The following is a 13,640-nucleotide window of genomic DNA, read 5'->3' as shown; positions in this document are numbered from 1 at the left end:
GTGGCCTATTTCACTTGATCAAGCTCAGCACCATTCATGAGGGAGACGCTTCACCCCAGGATGGGTCATTTCAGCACTCATCTTCCATATGTTGGTGTAACAGAGAAGTGAAGGCTGCTTTCCTACCTATAATGGCAGTACGACTGATCATCTTGATCACAAAATCCAGGTATAGATGGTGTTCAGACCTCTTCCCATCTGTACCAACTCATTGTAAAATCAAAATATAGACTTGGTTCTCTCCACACTATTACTTTACATCTCCAGCCTCCTCTGTCTTCTGGTTTACACGGCGAGCAGTCAAGTTCACTGCACAAATCTGCACACAAAAATGCCCTCTTTGAATTTCCATCTGTCAATAACATTAAAGCAGAACCACCACGGCAATTACAAGTGTACACAATAATCTTGTCGTCCAGTGTCTTTAGCGCATCCCAGAATGCATTAAGATAGTGCCAGGAGAGATTCGGCTCTGTTGGCTCAGCTGTAAATCTGCAATCTGTACAAAAACACCCAAGTGTCAATCAAAAGACGTTCCTGCTCTCTGTGTGGTTCACAATGCATAATTTAGCTACTACGCTTGTCAGGTTCTCCACGCTGCTCTTCTACTCGATGGTAAATGTGTTCATGAACCATCAACAAAGGAAAACAGCACATGGAAATAACAGGCTAAAGGAGGCAGGAGATCTCTTTTCCTTTCACAGGTAAAGGAATTGCTTGTGAGGGAAAGTTCAGTTAGACTTTAATTTTTAATGCTCAATGGGTAAAACATCCCAAGGGATGGAGGATGTTGGAAAACAACCACATCAGCTTTGTACTGAGGAGGAGGAGGACAGTGCTTGATTAAGACATAGGAGGGGATAAAAGCTGTCCCTGTTTCCACGCAGGCTAATAGCAGGGATAAATTTTAACTAACTGCTGGAAAATCTATGTCACGTCCCACTCCTATAGTACAGAAACCAAATCCTACCATACAAACACAGTCCTGCCGCTGCCAATGAACTTTGAAACAGGTTGTCCTTCCTCATCTGAATTACAATTGCTGAGGGGCATCGTCAGAAAGGATGAAAATTTCACACTCAGCTCCATCAGGCAGTAGCTACCCACTGCTCTACACCACAGCTAATATGCAATAAAAAAAAAGAAATCTCTGTCCCAGGACGTGACTTTAGAGCTGATCAGTGCCAAAGCTACAGACCATAAGGACAGCTTCACACTTGCCTCAGCTAGTTCATGAATAAACATCCGATTCATTCAAATGAGTTCTATATTAACTAATTTAAATAATTTTCATTTTGCTTTGAATGGTAAACAGATCTATTCTGCCAGGATAGTTGAGTTTGCAATTCAAATTACACACCGATTTGTAATGAGAAAAATATAATTAATGGCAAAGCTTGAAGTAACTACAATTTTACTCCTTTGATTTCCTGCAGGGAAGGAGGGGGTGGAGGGTGAAGCTTACAGGCACACACACACTCACACCGTCCTTTCACAAGCCAATACATTTTATTGCACACGCAAGTACTTGGCTTGAGCAGTCCTACTCCGGTGCGCTGCACCATAATGTCATGGGAGGACATAACATGACTTGACATTATACTCGCAGACACAATGATGCAACACTAACGTCACCCAATAAATAATCATGTAACAGTCCGTAAATTAAATTACTTCCTCCTATTGGGATCATAAACAATAATTATTTGGCAGCCACCCCTTAAAAGCTGTGTGTGCGCTGAACATTAAATCAAGCCCTATTGATTTCCTAAACTGAACCAGCCCGTTCTTTCACATCTCTCCCCCATCTAATGAAATTCTTTGTCCTATCACTCTGTACCATTCTTCTGTGGCATCACATTTGTAAGACGAGCACTGATCAGCCCAATCTGATTCGTAAGCAGAAACAAAGCATTGTCCCAGTGCTGGTATTCTGCCCGTTAAACAAGTCCTTCTTGGCAGATCTGCTTTTTAACCCAAGCCTTCAGCTCCTGATTAAAAGCAAACCCTAATGACAGGTAACTGGCCCTGGCCATATTTTTTTTTTTTAATGATCTTCCTCCTATCAACACCTCCATGGGGTTCACAGACAACACCACTTTCTCTTTTGCCAATGCAAGATCCGATCCCGTAAGCTTCACCAGACAGACCTCTCTGCACTGCAATGAAGTTTGGCTCGTTAAGATACAGTCACTGATCAGCAAAGCAATTAAGCACGGGACAAACTCCACAAACTGCATACAGTTATTCTAGTCCTCACAAACTACTTTTAAAAGCTGGTCAGAGCTCAGTTCTCCCTACGGAAAACAAGCGTCACGCTTGCAAATTCAGCTTCCTCCCTGTGGCGTCCCACTGAGAGCCGTGATTTTTTGAAAACCCACCTCTGACCACAGGCTGAACCCTGGGGGCAAACACCCAGAGGAGATCTGTGATTTTGCATACAGTTATTCTAGTCCTCACAAACTACTTTTAAAAGCTGGTCAGAGCTCAGTTCTCCCTACGGAAAACAAGCGTCACGCTTGCAAATTCAGCTTCCTCCCTGTGGCGTCCCACTGAGAGCCGTGATTTTTTGAAAACCCACCTCTGACCACAGGCTGAACCCTGGGGGCAAACACCCAGAGGAGATCTGTGATTTATGAGCACATACAGGATTTCCCAGTGAGAGAAGTCCTGAGGGCTCAAATCCTCCTGGGTATATTAGAGGCCTCATTCCAAAACACAACTCAAGCTCTTAAACGCTTCAATCTCTTCTGAAATTACAACCCACGCATTTAATTTATTCTTTTTGAAAACTATACTAAGACGTATTCAGTAGAGTTTATTCACTGAGAACATGGGGGAGGGACACCAAAACAGGGCAGTTGCCCATATTTAAGACGCTACCATACAGTTACATCACTCAGCCAGAGAAGAAAGGAGGTATGACGCACTGCACATTTGCCGTCATTCAAGCAAGACAACTCACCCGAAGTGGCCACAACCCAAAAAGCAGATTCCAACATTTCCATGAAAAGCAGTTGCCTCCAGTTATAAAACAATCATTATTTTCTATTACAACAGTCAATAAGATCTCTTACCTCTCGACCCTGGCATTTTGAGATTTAGTTTACAGCACTATACACCTTTCTGGTAACACTGATTATAATCCACGTAATAAAAGGTAGTTTAAGAGACCAGTAAAATAAAATACCTAACCCCACTCACATCAGCTTGACTCAGTAGTGCTAAACCAACAGATTTCTCAACCATGTTTGGCTTCAAGAATTCTTTTTTTAAGCAATCAGTCCCCTGTTTATTCAAAAGACACAGACCAGAACAAAATCATAAGTTCAGCTCAGAGTTCGGCATACGCAGGGCAAGAATGTCAGCTCTGAATCAAAGACCGTGTCTACAGCTCACTTCAGTGGGAGGTCTGGCAACACGTACACCAGGAGAAATCACGCATGACACATACACTTTTTTCAATGGCCACATGAAACAGAAAGTAAAAGAATTAACTTCAGTGGCAGAATTCTTAAATGGGCCATTTCTTAAGTGCATGCGCAAGCTGAAGGCTAAACATTAATCTCTTCTTCCCCTGGTCCAGAACAAATGGGATACATGGCAGGAATACGTATAAGTAGCAGTGACAAGTACACCTCTGTTCAGAACTATGTAGTGATAAGGATACACAGCTGTTCCATTGCTGTACCCAGCCAAAAAAACTCACATTTTTCTTAACAATGGGGCTCAAAATGTATTATTAGCAAATTGTTCCACATGGGCCACTCAGTAATCCACAGCTCTTGCATCAGCTTTTTTGCACCTAAGAGCTGATAATCAGGACTTGCCTGAACCTAGGATGACCAAATTTTGCTATCTTTAATGGTGTGTATCTACCATCGGCATTAAAAGTTGCAAGGAACTGCCAATGGAAGGTTTAAAACTTTCAGGCAAAGTCACTTGAGTGCACAAGCCAACTTGTGGTTTTGGTTACACTCAAACTGATCTTGCTTATTTTAGTTTATTCTTACTGAATTTCATGCCTCCTTCCTACAAGAACAGGACAATTTTCTCCTCTAACTGAAAATCACAGCTTTGCAATTCAGCAGTAAGTTTCCTTGTTAAGACAGCTTCCTACAGAAGCGCCTTCTGTTGTTACCAACTAGAGCAAAAGCGCCTTTGCTAGAGGCCGACTGGCAAACTGAATCCCCCTTTCACCCATGGGGACCTGACCCTGACCGCATCACCCAACACAAGTTGAGGATCCGGAGCACCCATTCCGGATAGACTGCCAGTCTGCAGGTCAACCACCAGCCCCATACTAAACCACGACCCTAACACAACACACAGAACTCACCATCTGGAGGCATCAGGACCTTGTTATTCTGCGTACACCAGCCAACGGGGTGAAGATCTGCCGTCATCACGTCACACCAGAAATCCGCCCTGCGGTCGTCTCCATAGCCACAGTAACGAAGCAGTAAGAGCTGTCCACATGTTGTAATGATCGTAGCCACCCAGTATGTGTCCGGATTGCTCTTGTTGGCCACTTCTAATTTCATTCCTGGTTGGAAACTGCTTTGAAGGCTGATTTCAACCTTACAAAATGAGAAAGGCATGGTGTTACTTCTTTTTTCTTTACAGGGAGAACACCTCCCCAGCTAAGCAAGATAATACTGCCATTAAAGAGCAGCTCTAGGATAGGACACGAGTTAGGATAGGACACTGCAGGGACTTCTGTCACACACTAGGTCCTGCTCTAGGTACATCATAATGGCTACAGCCATGGGACGACTCTAGCTGTTCTTGATAAAGACGAGGTGGATGACAGTCCACTGGTTCAGGTGCCAGCCTTGTCTTCAGAAGACCATCCAAAATGCAGCCTCTTACTCCCTATGAGATGCTTAAGGAAGGTTCTTACAGGTTTTTTAGTACTTTATCTCCTCCCGAAACCACCGCGAGTATAAATCTGGTTTAAGCCTGTCTCTGATTAACTTCTCATTTAAATGACAGGTTAAAATGCCTCTTTTACTCACAAAGATAAACACAATATGGTCCACTTGCCCAGCTGAGGAATTCATAGACTTGGGGATGCCAAACTGCAGAGGAAAAACTCCTCTGGCATATCAGCAGCACTCCCTCACTCATACCACAGAGTCACAGAGTAATTGAGGTTGTAAGGGACAATTGGAGATCATTTAGGATTGAAGGTGTCCTGTGACATTTAATACTTTACTTAGTCATAAGATAGGATCTTAGGTCTTGTGATGCTAAGGGTCCTCATAAATAATCCAGGATACACGTTCATTTGTAGTTTTTCTCCTTGGGCTCACCGTAAGTAAAGACCACAGTGGTATTCTGGAGGCAAGGGACTTGTGACTGGAAATCACATGAAAAGTGGAATCAGGCAGATAATGTGATCTTCTCTGCTGACTTTCAGGTTCCTGGCCAACCCAGGGTTTTTTGAGGATCAAGTTTCAGGTTGTGAAGCATAGTCATCAAGGACTGTTCCCAGCATTAAGTTTTCCCACATCAACAGTCCCAGGATTGAAATGCTAAAAGATCCTGCAACCAGCACCATCAGCAGGATGAGGCTGGCATCTCCATGGACCTAAAAGCACCCTTAAGGTCTTCATGAAAAACAAAACTTTCACCTGCATATGATATTTGGGTTCAGGCCTGGAGCAGAAACCTGCAACAAGATGCTCTCTCCAAAGAGCTGCTGGATCAAGGACAAGTTCTACAATAAGCATTGCCCTTTGATTCTCTGGTATAGAGAATTATGGTCCTTCATCCTGCAATACTCCACTGTTGTTAAAATGGAAGGAAAATAAGGAATGGAGGATTGTATTTTTTCAGCTGTAGACAGAAGAGAGTTTTTTTCATCACTGCAGTTCCTTATCCCTTCAAAACAAGCCAAGAAATCACCTAGAGACAAAGGTGGTTTAATGGCATGACAGCAGTCATCCAAACAAAGATTTGCCTTAAAGTAGCAACAGGTTCTTCAGGAAAGCTTCCTTCTCACTGCAGCACAACTACACCGCTCCCAAAGGACACCTCTGCCAGCAGACTCTGTGTAAGGCAACCCGGAGCATCCCAGGTAAAACCCCTCTCTTCCTGACGAAGATGTCCCCATCCTCCAGAGCATGCAGACCAGCCAAGTGAAGATGGGAGAAGAGCCAGCACAACTGATGAGCAGCTGCAGCAGAACAGGCTGCTACCTTCAACCCATGGTAGGAGGATGAGAAGGTCTATCCTTACGGGACTTGCTGCTGAGGACAGAGAACCACCATGATTTGTGGTGGCTTGACTCGGTTGAAGGCATCAAAACACCTTCCCAGGAGGTCCTGTCTGACAGCACACTCTTGTAGGTGAATGACAAAGGCATCCTGGTGAAATCCACCAATGTGGTCAGGCGTGCACACCCTTGACTGTGATGAAGAACTCCTACATCAGCTTAATTTCTGTCCCATGTCCCCACGTGACATCACACACATGGAGCTGAACGGAAGAGGTTAAACAACCGGTGGTGGATGCAGAAGCTGGTCCCAAACAACAATATCCTCAGCTGTGGTGGGCTCCGCTTGGAGACAGTCCTTCCTTCAAACCATGCTCTGATATTCTTCATCAGTTAAGATTTCAGAAACTTCAAATACTACTTGCACGCGCACAGACCGGAGCCACAGACGATGCTGTAACGACCATGGCTGCCTATATGATCCATGTTCATCCAGGAAAAGCATCACCTACCCAAGTACCTGGTTCTCACACTCCTGAAACAGCATCTCCAGGCAGGAGGCTGAGAGATGGTTTCCTACAGGCCATGCTGGACTCTAGCGCTGAGTGACGCTGCTAGACAGTAAGTCACACATTAAGAGGACAGCTTTGAGAAATAAGGCACTTTTGTGAGAGGAATCTCTACAGGCTGCGATGGACAACTAATGAAGAAGGAAAAATTGCTGAAGACAAAAAAAAAAGTGCATCATAAGCAGAAGGAGACCAATACAAGCCCTCAAAAATGGAAAATTGGAACCAAAGGCAGAGGATAAGGAAGAGGCATAGACACAGCGCTCTGAGCTGTGACTGCAAACATGCCAAGGTCACCTAAAACCATCTGGGGTGCTATTCCCATGTGCATGGATGGAAGATTTCTCCCCAGAGTGGTCAGACCCCACTTCATCTCTCCGGGGACCCCCTGAAAGCCAAGAGAGGGAACGCGCGCAACAGCCGCAAGGCTCAGACGAAGCACGTACGTGTTTGAAGGAGGTGTGGGGAGCAGCACTAGCTCCTGTTTCCTCCAGAAACTCGTCCCAGTTGAAGTCTGCGTCCTCAATGCTGGATCCCTCATCTGCTCAAAAGTAAAAAAGAAAAAAAAAAAACAGCCTATAACACAGCCAAAGAAGGCAAAAGTTGTGGCAAAGAGTTCAGGGTGAGAATAGCAACCAGTATAAACATTGACACAAGGAAAAACAGAAAGCTCATTTTAAAGATCTGTCTTTATCCAGTTTGACTGGCTCTTACTGCGCTTCCAGCAGAGTTTGGGACTTTAGCAGCCAATACGCTGAGATCAGAAATTACTCTGCTTTCACAGCAGTGGGGGAACAAACCCCTCATACTGCCACAGGCACTTGTGCTCTTGCGTTTTGTATTTGGCATCTCTCCTGCTGCAAGTGAGGTGGCTGCTTGTCTGCTATCACAAGGGACAATGGCCTTGCTCATGCCCCAACATGGGGTCACCCAGTACTGTTAATTACAGCAGTGCCCTGGTAATAGCATTAGAAGTTGCTTCCCTTGGCTGAGCAGTGTGCAGAGCAAACACTCCAACCTTTGGGGCTAGGGTGCCTCTGTTTCAGTCCTGCAAGCCCTTCGCTCCTTCCTCAGCATCCCTCCACTAAGAAATCTCAGCCAAGGTCTCCATGCCTCCCTCTTCCCTCAAGGCTACAGCTGCATTCCCCCAAATCCCCCAAGCACACCTCACCAGACCATTACTGCCTTCTTGCTCCCTGCACTGGCCCTTGCCCCATTTCAGATTTGGGGCTCTGCATCATGCCTCCCCCATCCGCATCACCTACTCCTACCCCACAGTGAAGAACTTGACATTAATAGTCTTTATTTTACTTTTTTTTATAACCGCACTGAGTAGAGCAGAGCTGAGACCTCAAACCATTGCAGAAACACACACAGCAATAATTAAAAATAAATCTTCTTTCACTTACAGAAAATCAGCCAAATCTGATTGTTTTCATTTTGCTCCCAAGCAATCTTGCCATCCCAGTTTCATCCCCAGAGCAAAAATATTTACTGTCTAGCAATGAGCTCTTTGCAATAAGCATTTATCAGGCAAACTCTGTAAGACCCTTACCTGCCCAAACATTCATCAGCATGGTCATGATGTAATTAAAGTGACTCATGACAAACTGAATTAAGAAACCTCCCCAGACAGTTTTATGAAGAAAACGGCAGGGTTAATTTATTGCAATTATTGCTACAGGTCGCCAATTTTCAGGACCAGAAAATTATGTTGTGCAATGGGAATCTCTCATTATTAAAAGGGGAAGACATAGGTTTTATTTGCTATCTACGGAGCCAGACATTTGCTGTCTATGGAGCCAGCAAAGAGAAAAAAACTGGATCAGAATTGGGTTTTTGAGACAGAGCTGGTGGAGGGTAAAGGTTTGCCTGGGAGTTCAGAGAGGAGCACTGAGCTGTCATCACTGTTAAACACTTTGCACACTGCTGCATCCAGTTTAAAGTCTGACACCTTGCCTTAAACTCAATTAACCTGCTTAAATATGAAGATGTAAATCAACATTTACTCCCATGATAAAGTGGCTACCAGATGACTTTTCAACTCAGCAAGACAAGAAATAACCCAACCCCATGATTACAGCCTGAAAACAGACTGCTTCCATGTAGAATAATGGATAGGCCTTGTTTTGTTTCTTGCAATCATTGCACAAACCTCCAGGCACAGAAGCTGCCTCTGAGATATTTGACCCAAAATGAGGGGTTTGTTCATTCTTGATTGAGCGATAAGCCACAGCTTAACCACAAACTAGGAGCTTTGTGCAAAAAGTGCTATGAGTTCCCTTCACGTCTATCATGCAGGCAGGCAGCTTAGATGATCAGGGAAATTTTTTAGCCTCAATGTCTGCAACCCTGCAGAGTTAATGTTTTAAAGAGTCAGGTTCAGAGATTTCAAAGGCTGAGCCTCTAAAATAAAGTATCTTAGTCCATGAGTAGATGGGCAGATATGGCTATCCATCCCAGGCTTCAAATTACTCTGATGCTTAAGCAACGTTCTACGCTGAGCACAACTAACGCCAGTTCCACTAATTGCCAGCAATGTCTGACTGGAAAAGCTCGAAGTGCATCCCCTCTGCCTGGCTGCTCCCTGCTTCTGCATCCACCTGCACTTGTGGAGTGGGGATGGCTGCTCAACAACCCCAAGGACATCTTCACACAAGGCCATCTGACATGGACAGGACTCTTCCAGGTCAGCTCTACGCTCTTTTCTGCTCAGATAATTCCATTTCAGGTTTTATTCCTGCTTTTTACCCTAATCTGCTGGGTGAGTCCGGCCAAGTACCTCCTTTTTTCAGCCTTCCTTGGTACTCTTAGGGGAAGGAGTCATTGCACAGAGCATGGAAGCAGGAATTTTTAGGCAATACCATATATAATGTCTAGCCCTTGCAGGGAGCAATATCACCAGGATGGCAAAATCTTCTCCACAATTTGGTAACACATATTAATTATGTTAGTGTTACAGATGTTAGTTATGGATGCAGTAAGTCCTTCTGTGCTTCATACTACTTTTACCCATGACCTACCCTGTCACGTGTTAACACAGAGAGACTGACTGGCCCCACGGCATGTTCATTCACATGCTTCACAGCTAAACTCAGAACAGCACCTGTTTGAAAAAAAAAAAAATCACCCAGATCTCTCCTTTCTAAACCCAAATAGAGAGGCTTCAAGACCCTGGGCGAGGCAGTATGAGAGCTGCAGCCTTCCCTCCCTGTCAGTTCATTTCTCTCTAACTCCTCTAATGTGTTTTATCTGCAGACTTTATCAGGAAATTACTTTTACAAGGTCTGTAAAAATAATGTCAGAGTACTCATTTATCACAGCATCAGTGTTTTCTTTTGCTTTGTTTTATCACAAAGATTTTGAAGGGACTGTAAGTTTCCAAAATGTTTTTTTTTAACGGACTTTGTTCGCTTCTAGGAATCTGACAGGGGGGCATCCAGAGCAGAGGCAGCGTGACCCAGCGATGAGACCAGCCCAAAGGACCCAACCCCATTCCTGCACATAACAGGACCATACACAAATCTTCTCATCCATCAGAAGAGCCCTACTGCTGAGGAGCAGAGGACACCTCTTGCCGACCTCTCTCAATTGCCTGGAGATCCGCCGATTAAAACGCAGATAGAGAAATGCAAAGTCTCTCTTAATACACGGCAACGATGATTGTGCCCACTTGAGAAGCGATTATCACAAAGCCGATCTGGTCACACGCTCCAAGAACAAAGTCCTGGCTCTGCTGGAGAACTGGAAAACCCCAGGTGCCAGCAGTTCACAGAGCTCCCTGCAAGATGACAAATTTGGCGGTAGGCCTATTTTACATATCAGCTCTCTTTCCAATTATTGGTACTTAGGCCCAGTGCTCTTTCTTAATGAAAGAGTCAAGGCTGGCTAGCCTACAATACGGTGATGTATAAACAAGCCCAGGATGGCAAATAAAATCATTATCTGTGAGCCACTCAATGGCTTTAAAGTGCTCATGCACTGACACTATAAAAATGCAACTGTTCCAGCTGTTACCAGCCTCCTGGGATGTTTGGCTATGGGAAATAAAGGGGATAAAAGACACGAAACCTGTGGCACCAGAAGCACAGATTTTTCCCAGGCTTCACTGAAGGAGAACATATTTGTGGCAAATTGCTTAACCGCCTTATTTATAGTGCACAGATACATTCATGACTTTGCAAGGGAACAGAGAGCTGAAATGGTTTAGCAGTTACCACACCAAACCCGGGTGGGGAGGGGAGCCTGATTAACCACACACCTCCTGCATGGCCTTGGGAGAGTCACCAAAATCCATATCCCCACAGAAATTTAGGCACCACAGGCCAGTTCTCATTCCAAAACCAACGTCGGCCAACTAAATCTCATCCTAGAGGCACCCACCTCTCTCCCATGGATCCAGTGATGGCCAGATCAGGCTGCGGGTGCTTTGCCTTCTCCTGAATGCCTAGAAACACCCATCAGAAGGCGGCAACCATGTATGACCCTCTCCTCCCCAGTTAATTTCCCACCATCCAACTATTTCTGGTTTAGGGGTTTCCTTGAGACAAACATGGTTTCTAAGCGGGTAGTACAATGCACCTTTCTTCCACAAGCATGTCCAGTTTCCCTCTGAAGCCATCTGAAACAACCAGAACCACTGCATATACTATGGAAAAATCCCAAAACTTTGGCTGGGCTAACAACCCCACAGCACAGGACAGTTTCCACCTCTCTGTGTCCCACCTAACAAGAGTTTAAGAGCCCAGCTGAATCTATAAGCATTGTGGCAAGACAAACTGAACTACCCCACATCTCAAACACGTTTTCAGTGCAACACAGCCAGTTTGCATTTTTTATAGGACATCCCTCTGACCTCCTGAAAGACCACCTGCATTTCCATCTCAACTGCATGAGCAGTTGCTTGCTAAGAGCCTCCCAGGTGGCCACTGGCAACCTGCCACCCTTGTTCATTATTTTCATGACAAAGGTGGGCAGAAGATGGTTGCATTGCACAAGAGGCTGCGCAAGACAGCCCATCCTCACCCCTAAAAACCGTACAAAGTCACCGCAAGGACTGCAGCTCATAGCTGAACTAGCATGGTTTCACACGGCTGAACCTTCCCCTCCCAACTCACTAGTGAACGTGGCAACCATTCACAGACCAGTCACAGCTTTCCAAGGAGGGGTGTCCATGGAAATAGGAAAATCACTGAGTCCCTACAAGAAGTGAAGAAACTAAAGACTGGGAGGCCAAATTTCTGAGGTGCTGAGGGAGGAACAGTGAAAAGCAGAGCAAAGACACAGCTCTGCAAAGAACTTCAAGCACAGCACAGACCAATCAAGCACAAACATCACCACTGGAGAGAAAATATGCAAAAGACAATTAAGGAAATGTAGAGTTTTATAGTCACCCCAATACTGCTACTGTTGTATTTGAGGGGTGTTAAATTCACCACTGGGTGAGGGTACCTATTTCCATGGAAGCAGACATAAGGCATCCGCATAAGGAGGCCCACATGCAAGCATAGATGTTCATCTGCCATTTACATCTTAGGATCCTTTTGTCAAGAATAGCTCTTACAGAAATGTGAGTTCTGGAAAAGCATTCAAGCATACAAGCACCAACTCAAGTACCCCAATGCAAAACACAAACCCTTTTGCACAGATTAACGGAGTCATAGCTCAGTGTTGTTCTCCACAACTTCACCAGCTGAGCTCTCCCATGCAAACACAGAGCAAGAATGAAGTTACATGTTCTAGCTGAGCCAAAGTGCTGTCAGTGCCACTGGGAGGGGTCCCATTCCTCCCAGCATGTGCTCTGGCCCTCCCTCTTCCTCCATCCAGTTTAACTCACAAAACTGGCAGAAAATTACTGACTTTTTTTCTATATTACATTTCTTCTGGTTTAGCAAGCTGATTGACTCAGCCCAAGGTGTGATGGGCTCAGGAATGGTATAAAAGGGGGTCTCCCATTTTAGCATCAGAAAGTAGATGGGGTCTAGCTATAATATGCAACTTCACCATAAGAGACAGTCTCCTCCTGTTAAGGCTAGATTGGGAAGTTAAAGCACCTAATTCCAGGAGAAAGCACCAGAAGCTAGTAGTTATTTTTCTGTATCTTCTATGACAAGGCCAAACAAAGCGCAGTGAACCTTTGCCTTTAGGTGCCTGTCCCAGAGCATTACATAGCATCCACTCATACCCATAAGCACAAGGACAACATGTGACCAGCTCTCCATGGGCTGGAATAATGTTTGTGAAGCCCTCTCACCTCAATCACTCAAAAAAAAATCTGGAGGAAATAAGGGTGGGGAAATAGAAACACAATATAATTTCCTGTGAGAGCTTTTCCATTGCTTAAATTGTTTAAATTTTGAATGGCTGCTGCATACTGCGCCTTGAAGAAGGTGATCGGTTGGAGGGCTGTATCAGTGAAGACAACCCATGGGGGTGAATGAGAGCTCACCTGAATCAAACTGCTCCATGCTGCCGTTGGCCGGGCTCTGACCCTTCTCTGGGGAGAGATGCTGGGTGTCTTGCATGGCAGCGATGAAAGACGCTCTTGTCTCCATGGTTCAGAGGAAAAGGCCTTGCCTTCCTAATTCATCCTACTTCTAGGAGTACCTAGAAGAGCAGCTAAAATTAAAAGAAAAAAACAATGAGCTATTTGTTTTGCCTACACCAACCCATTCCCTCAGCCTTTTCTAATGGCTTCCAAATTACCCCATGTTGATTGTAACCCTTTAATCCCGCTTTCTCCTCCAAGGTGAAGCTAGAGTTGGATGAGGAACCACAACAAAGGACATATGCCCTCAGTGGCAGTAATATCAAAGCAGCAATAACACCAATAATATCAACATACAAGATAA

The 13,640-nt window shown here is 44.8% G+C and overlaps 1 protein-coding gene across 1 annotated transcript in view; it reads right to left on the bottom strand.

Moving 5' to 3' along the window:
- Nucleotides 1–13,343, bottom strand: part of SFMBT2 (Scm-like with four mbt domains 2) — a 95,925-nt gene extending 82,582 nt beyond the window's left edge. The window contains exons 1-3 of the mRNA XM_010150109.1: nucleotides 13,238–13,343; nucleotides 7,236–7,330; nucleotides 4,340–4,580 (exon numbers count right to left, since the gene is read on the bottom strand). Of these exons, the coding sequence (XP_010148411.1) occupies nucleotides 4,340–4,580; nucleotides 7,236–7,330; nucleotides 13,238–13,343 (442 nt within the window). The remainder of the gene's footprint in view (nucleotides 1–4,339; nucleotides 4,581–7,235; nucleotides 7,331–13,237) is intronic.
- Between the last annotated feature and the right edge of the window lie 297 nt (nucleotides 13,344–13,640).

The sequence above is a fragment of the Eurypyga helias genome, unplaced genomic scaffold (genome assembly GCF_000690775.1).
Source record: "Eurypyga helias isolate BGI_N326 unplaced genomic scaffold, ASM69077v1 scaffold4954, whole genome shotgun sequence".
Lineage (NCBI taxonomy): Eukaryota > Metazoa > Chordata > Aves > Eurypygiformes > Eurypygidae > Eurypyga > Eurypyga helias.
This window is presented reverse-complemented; position numbering and strand designations above follow the sequence as displayed.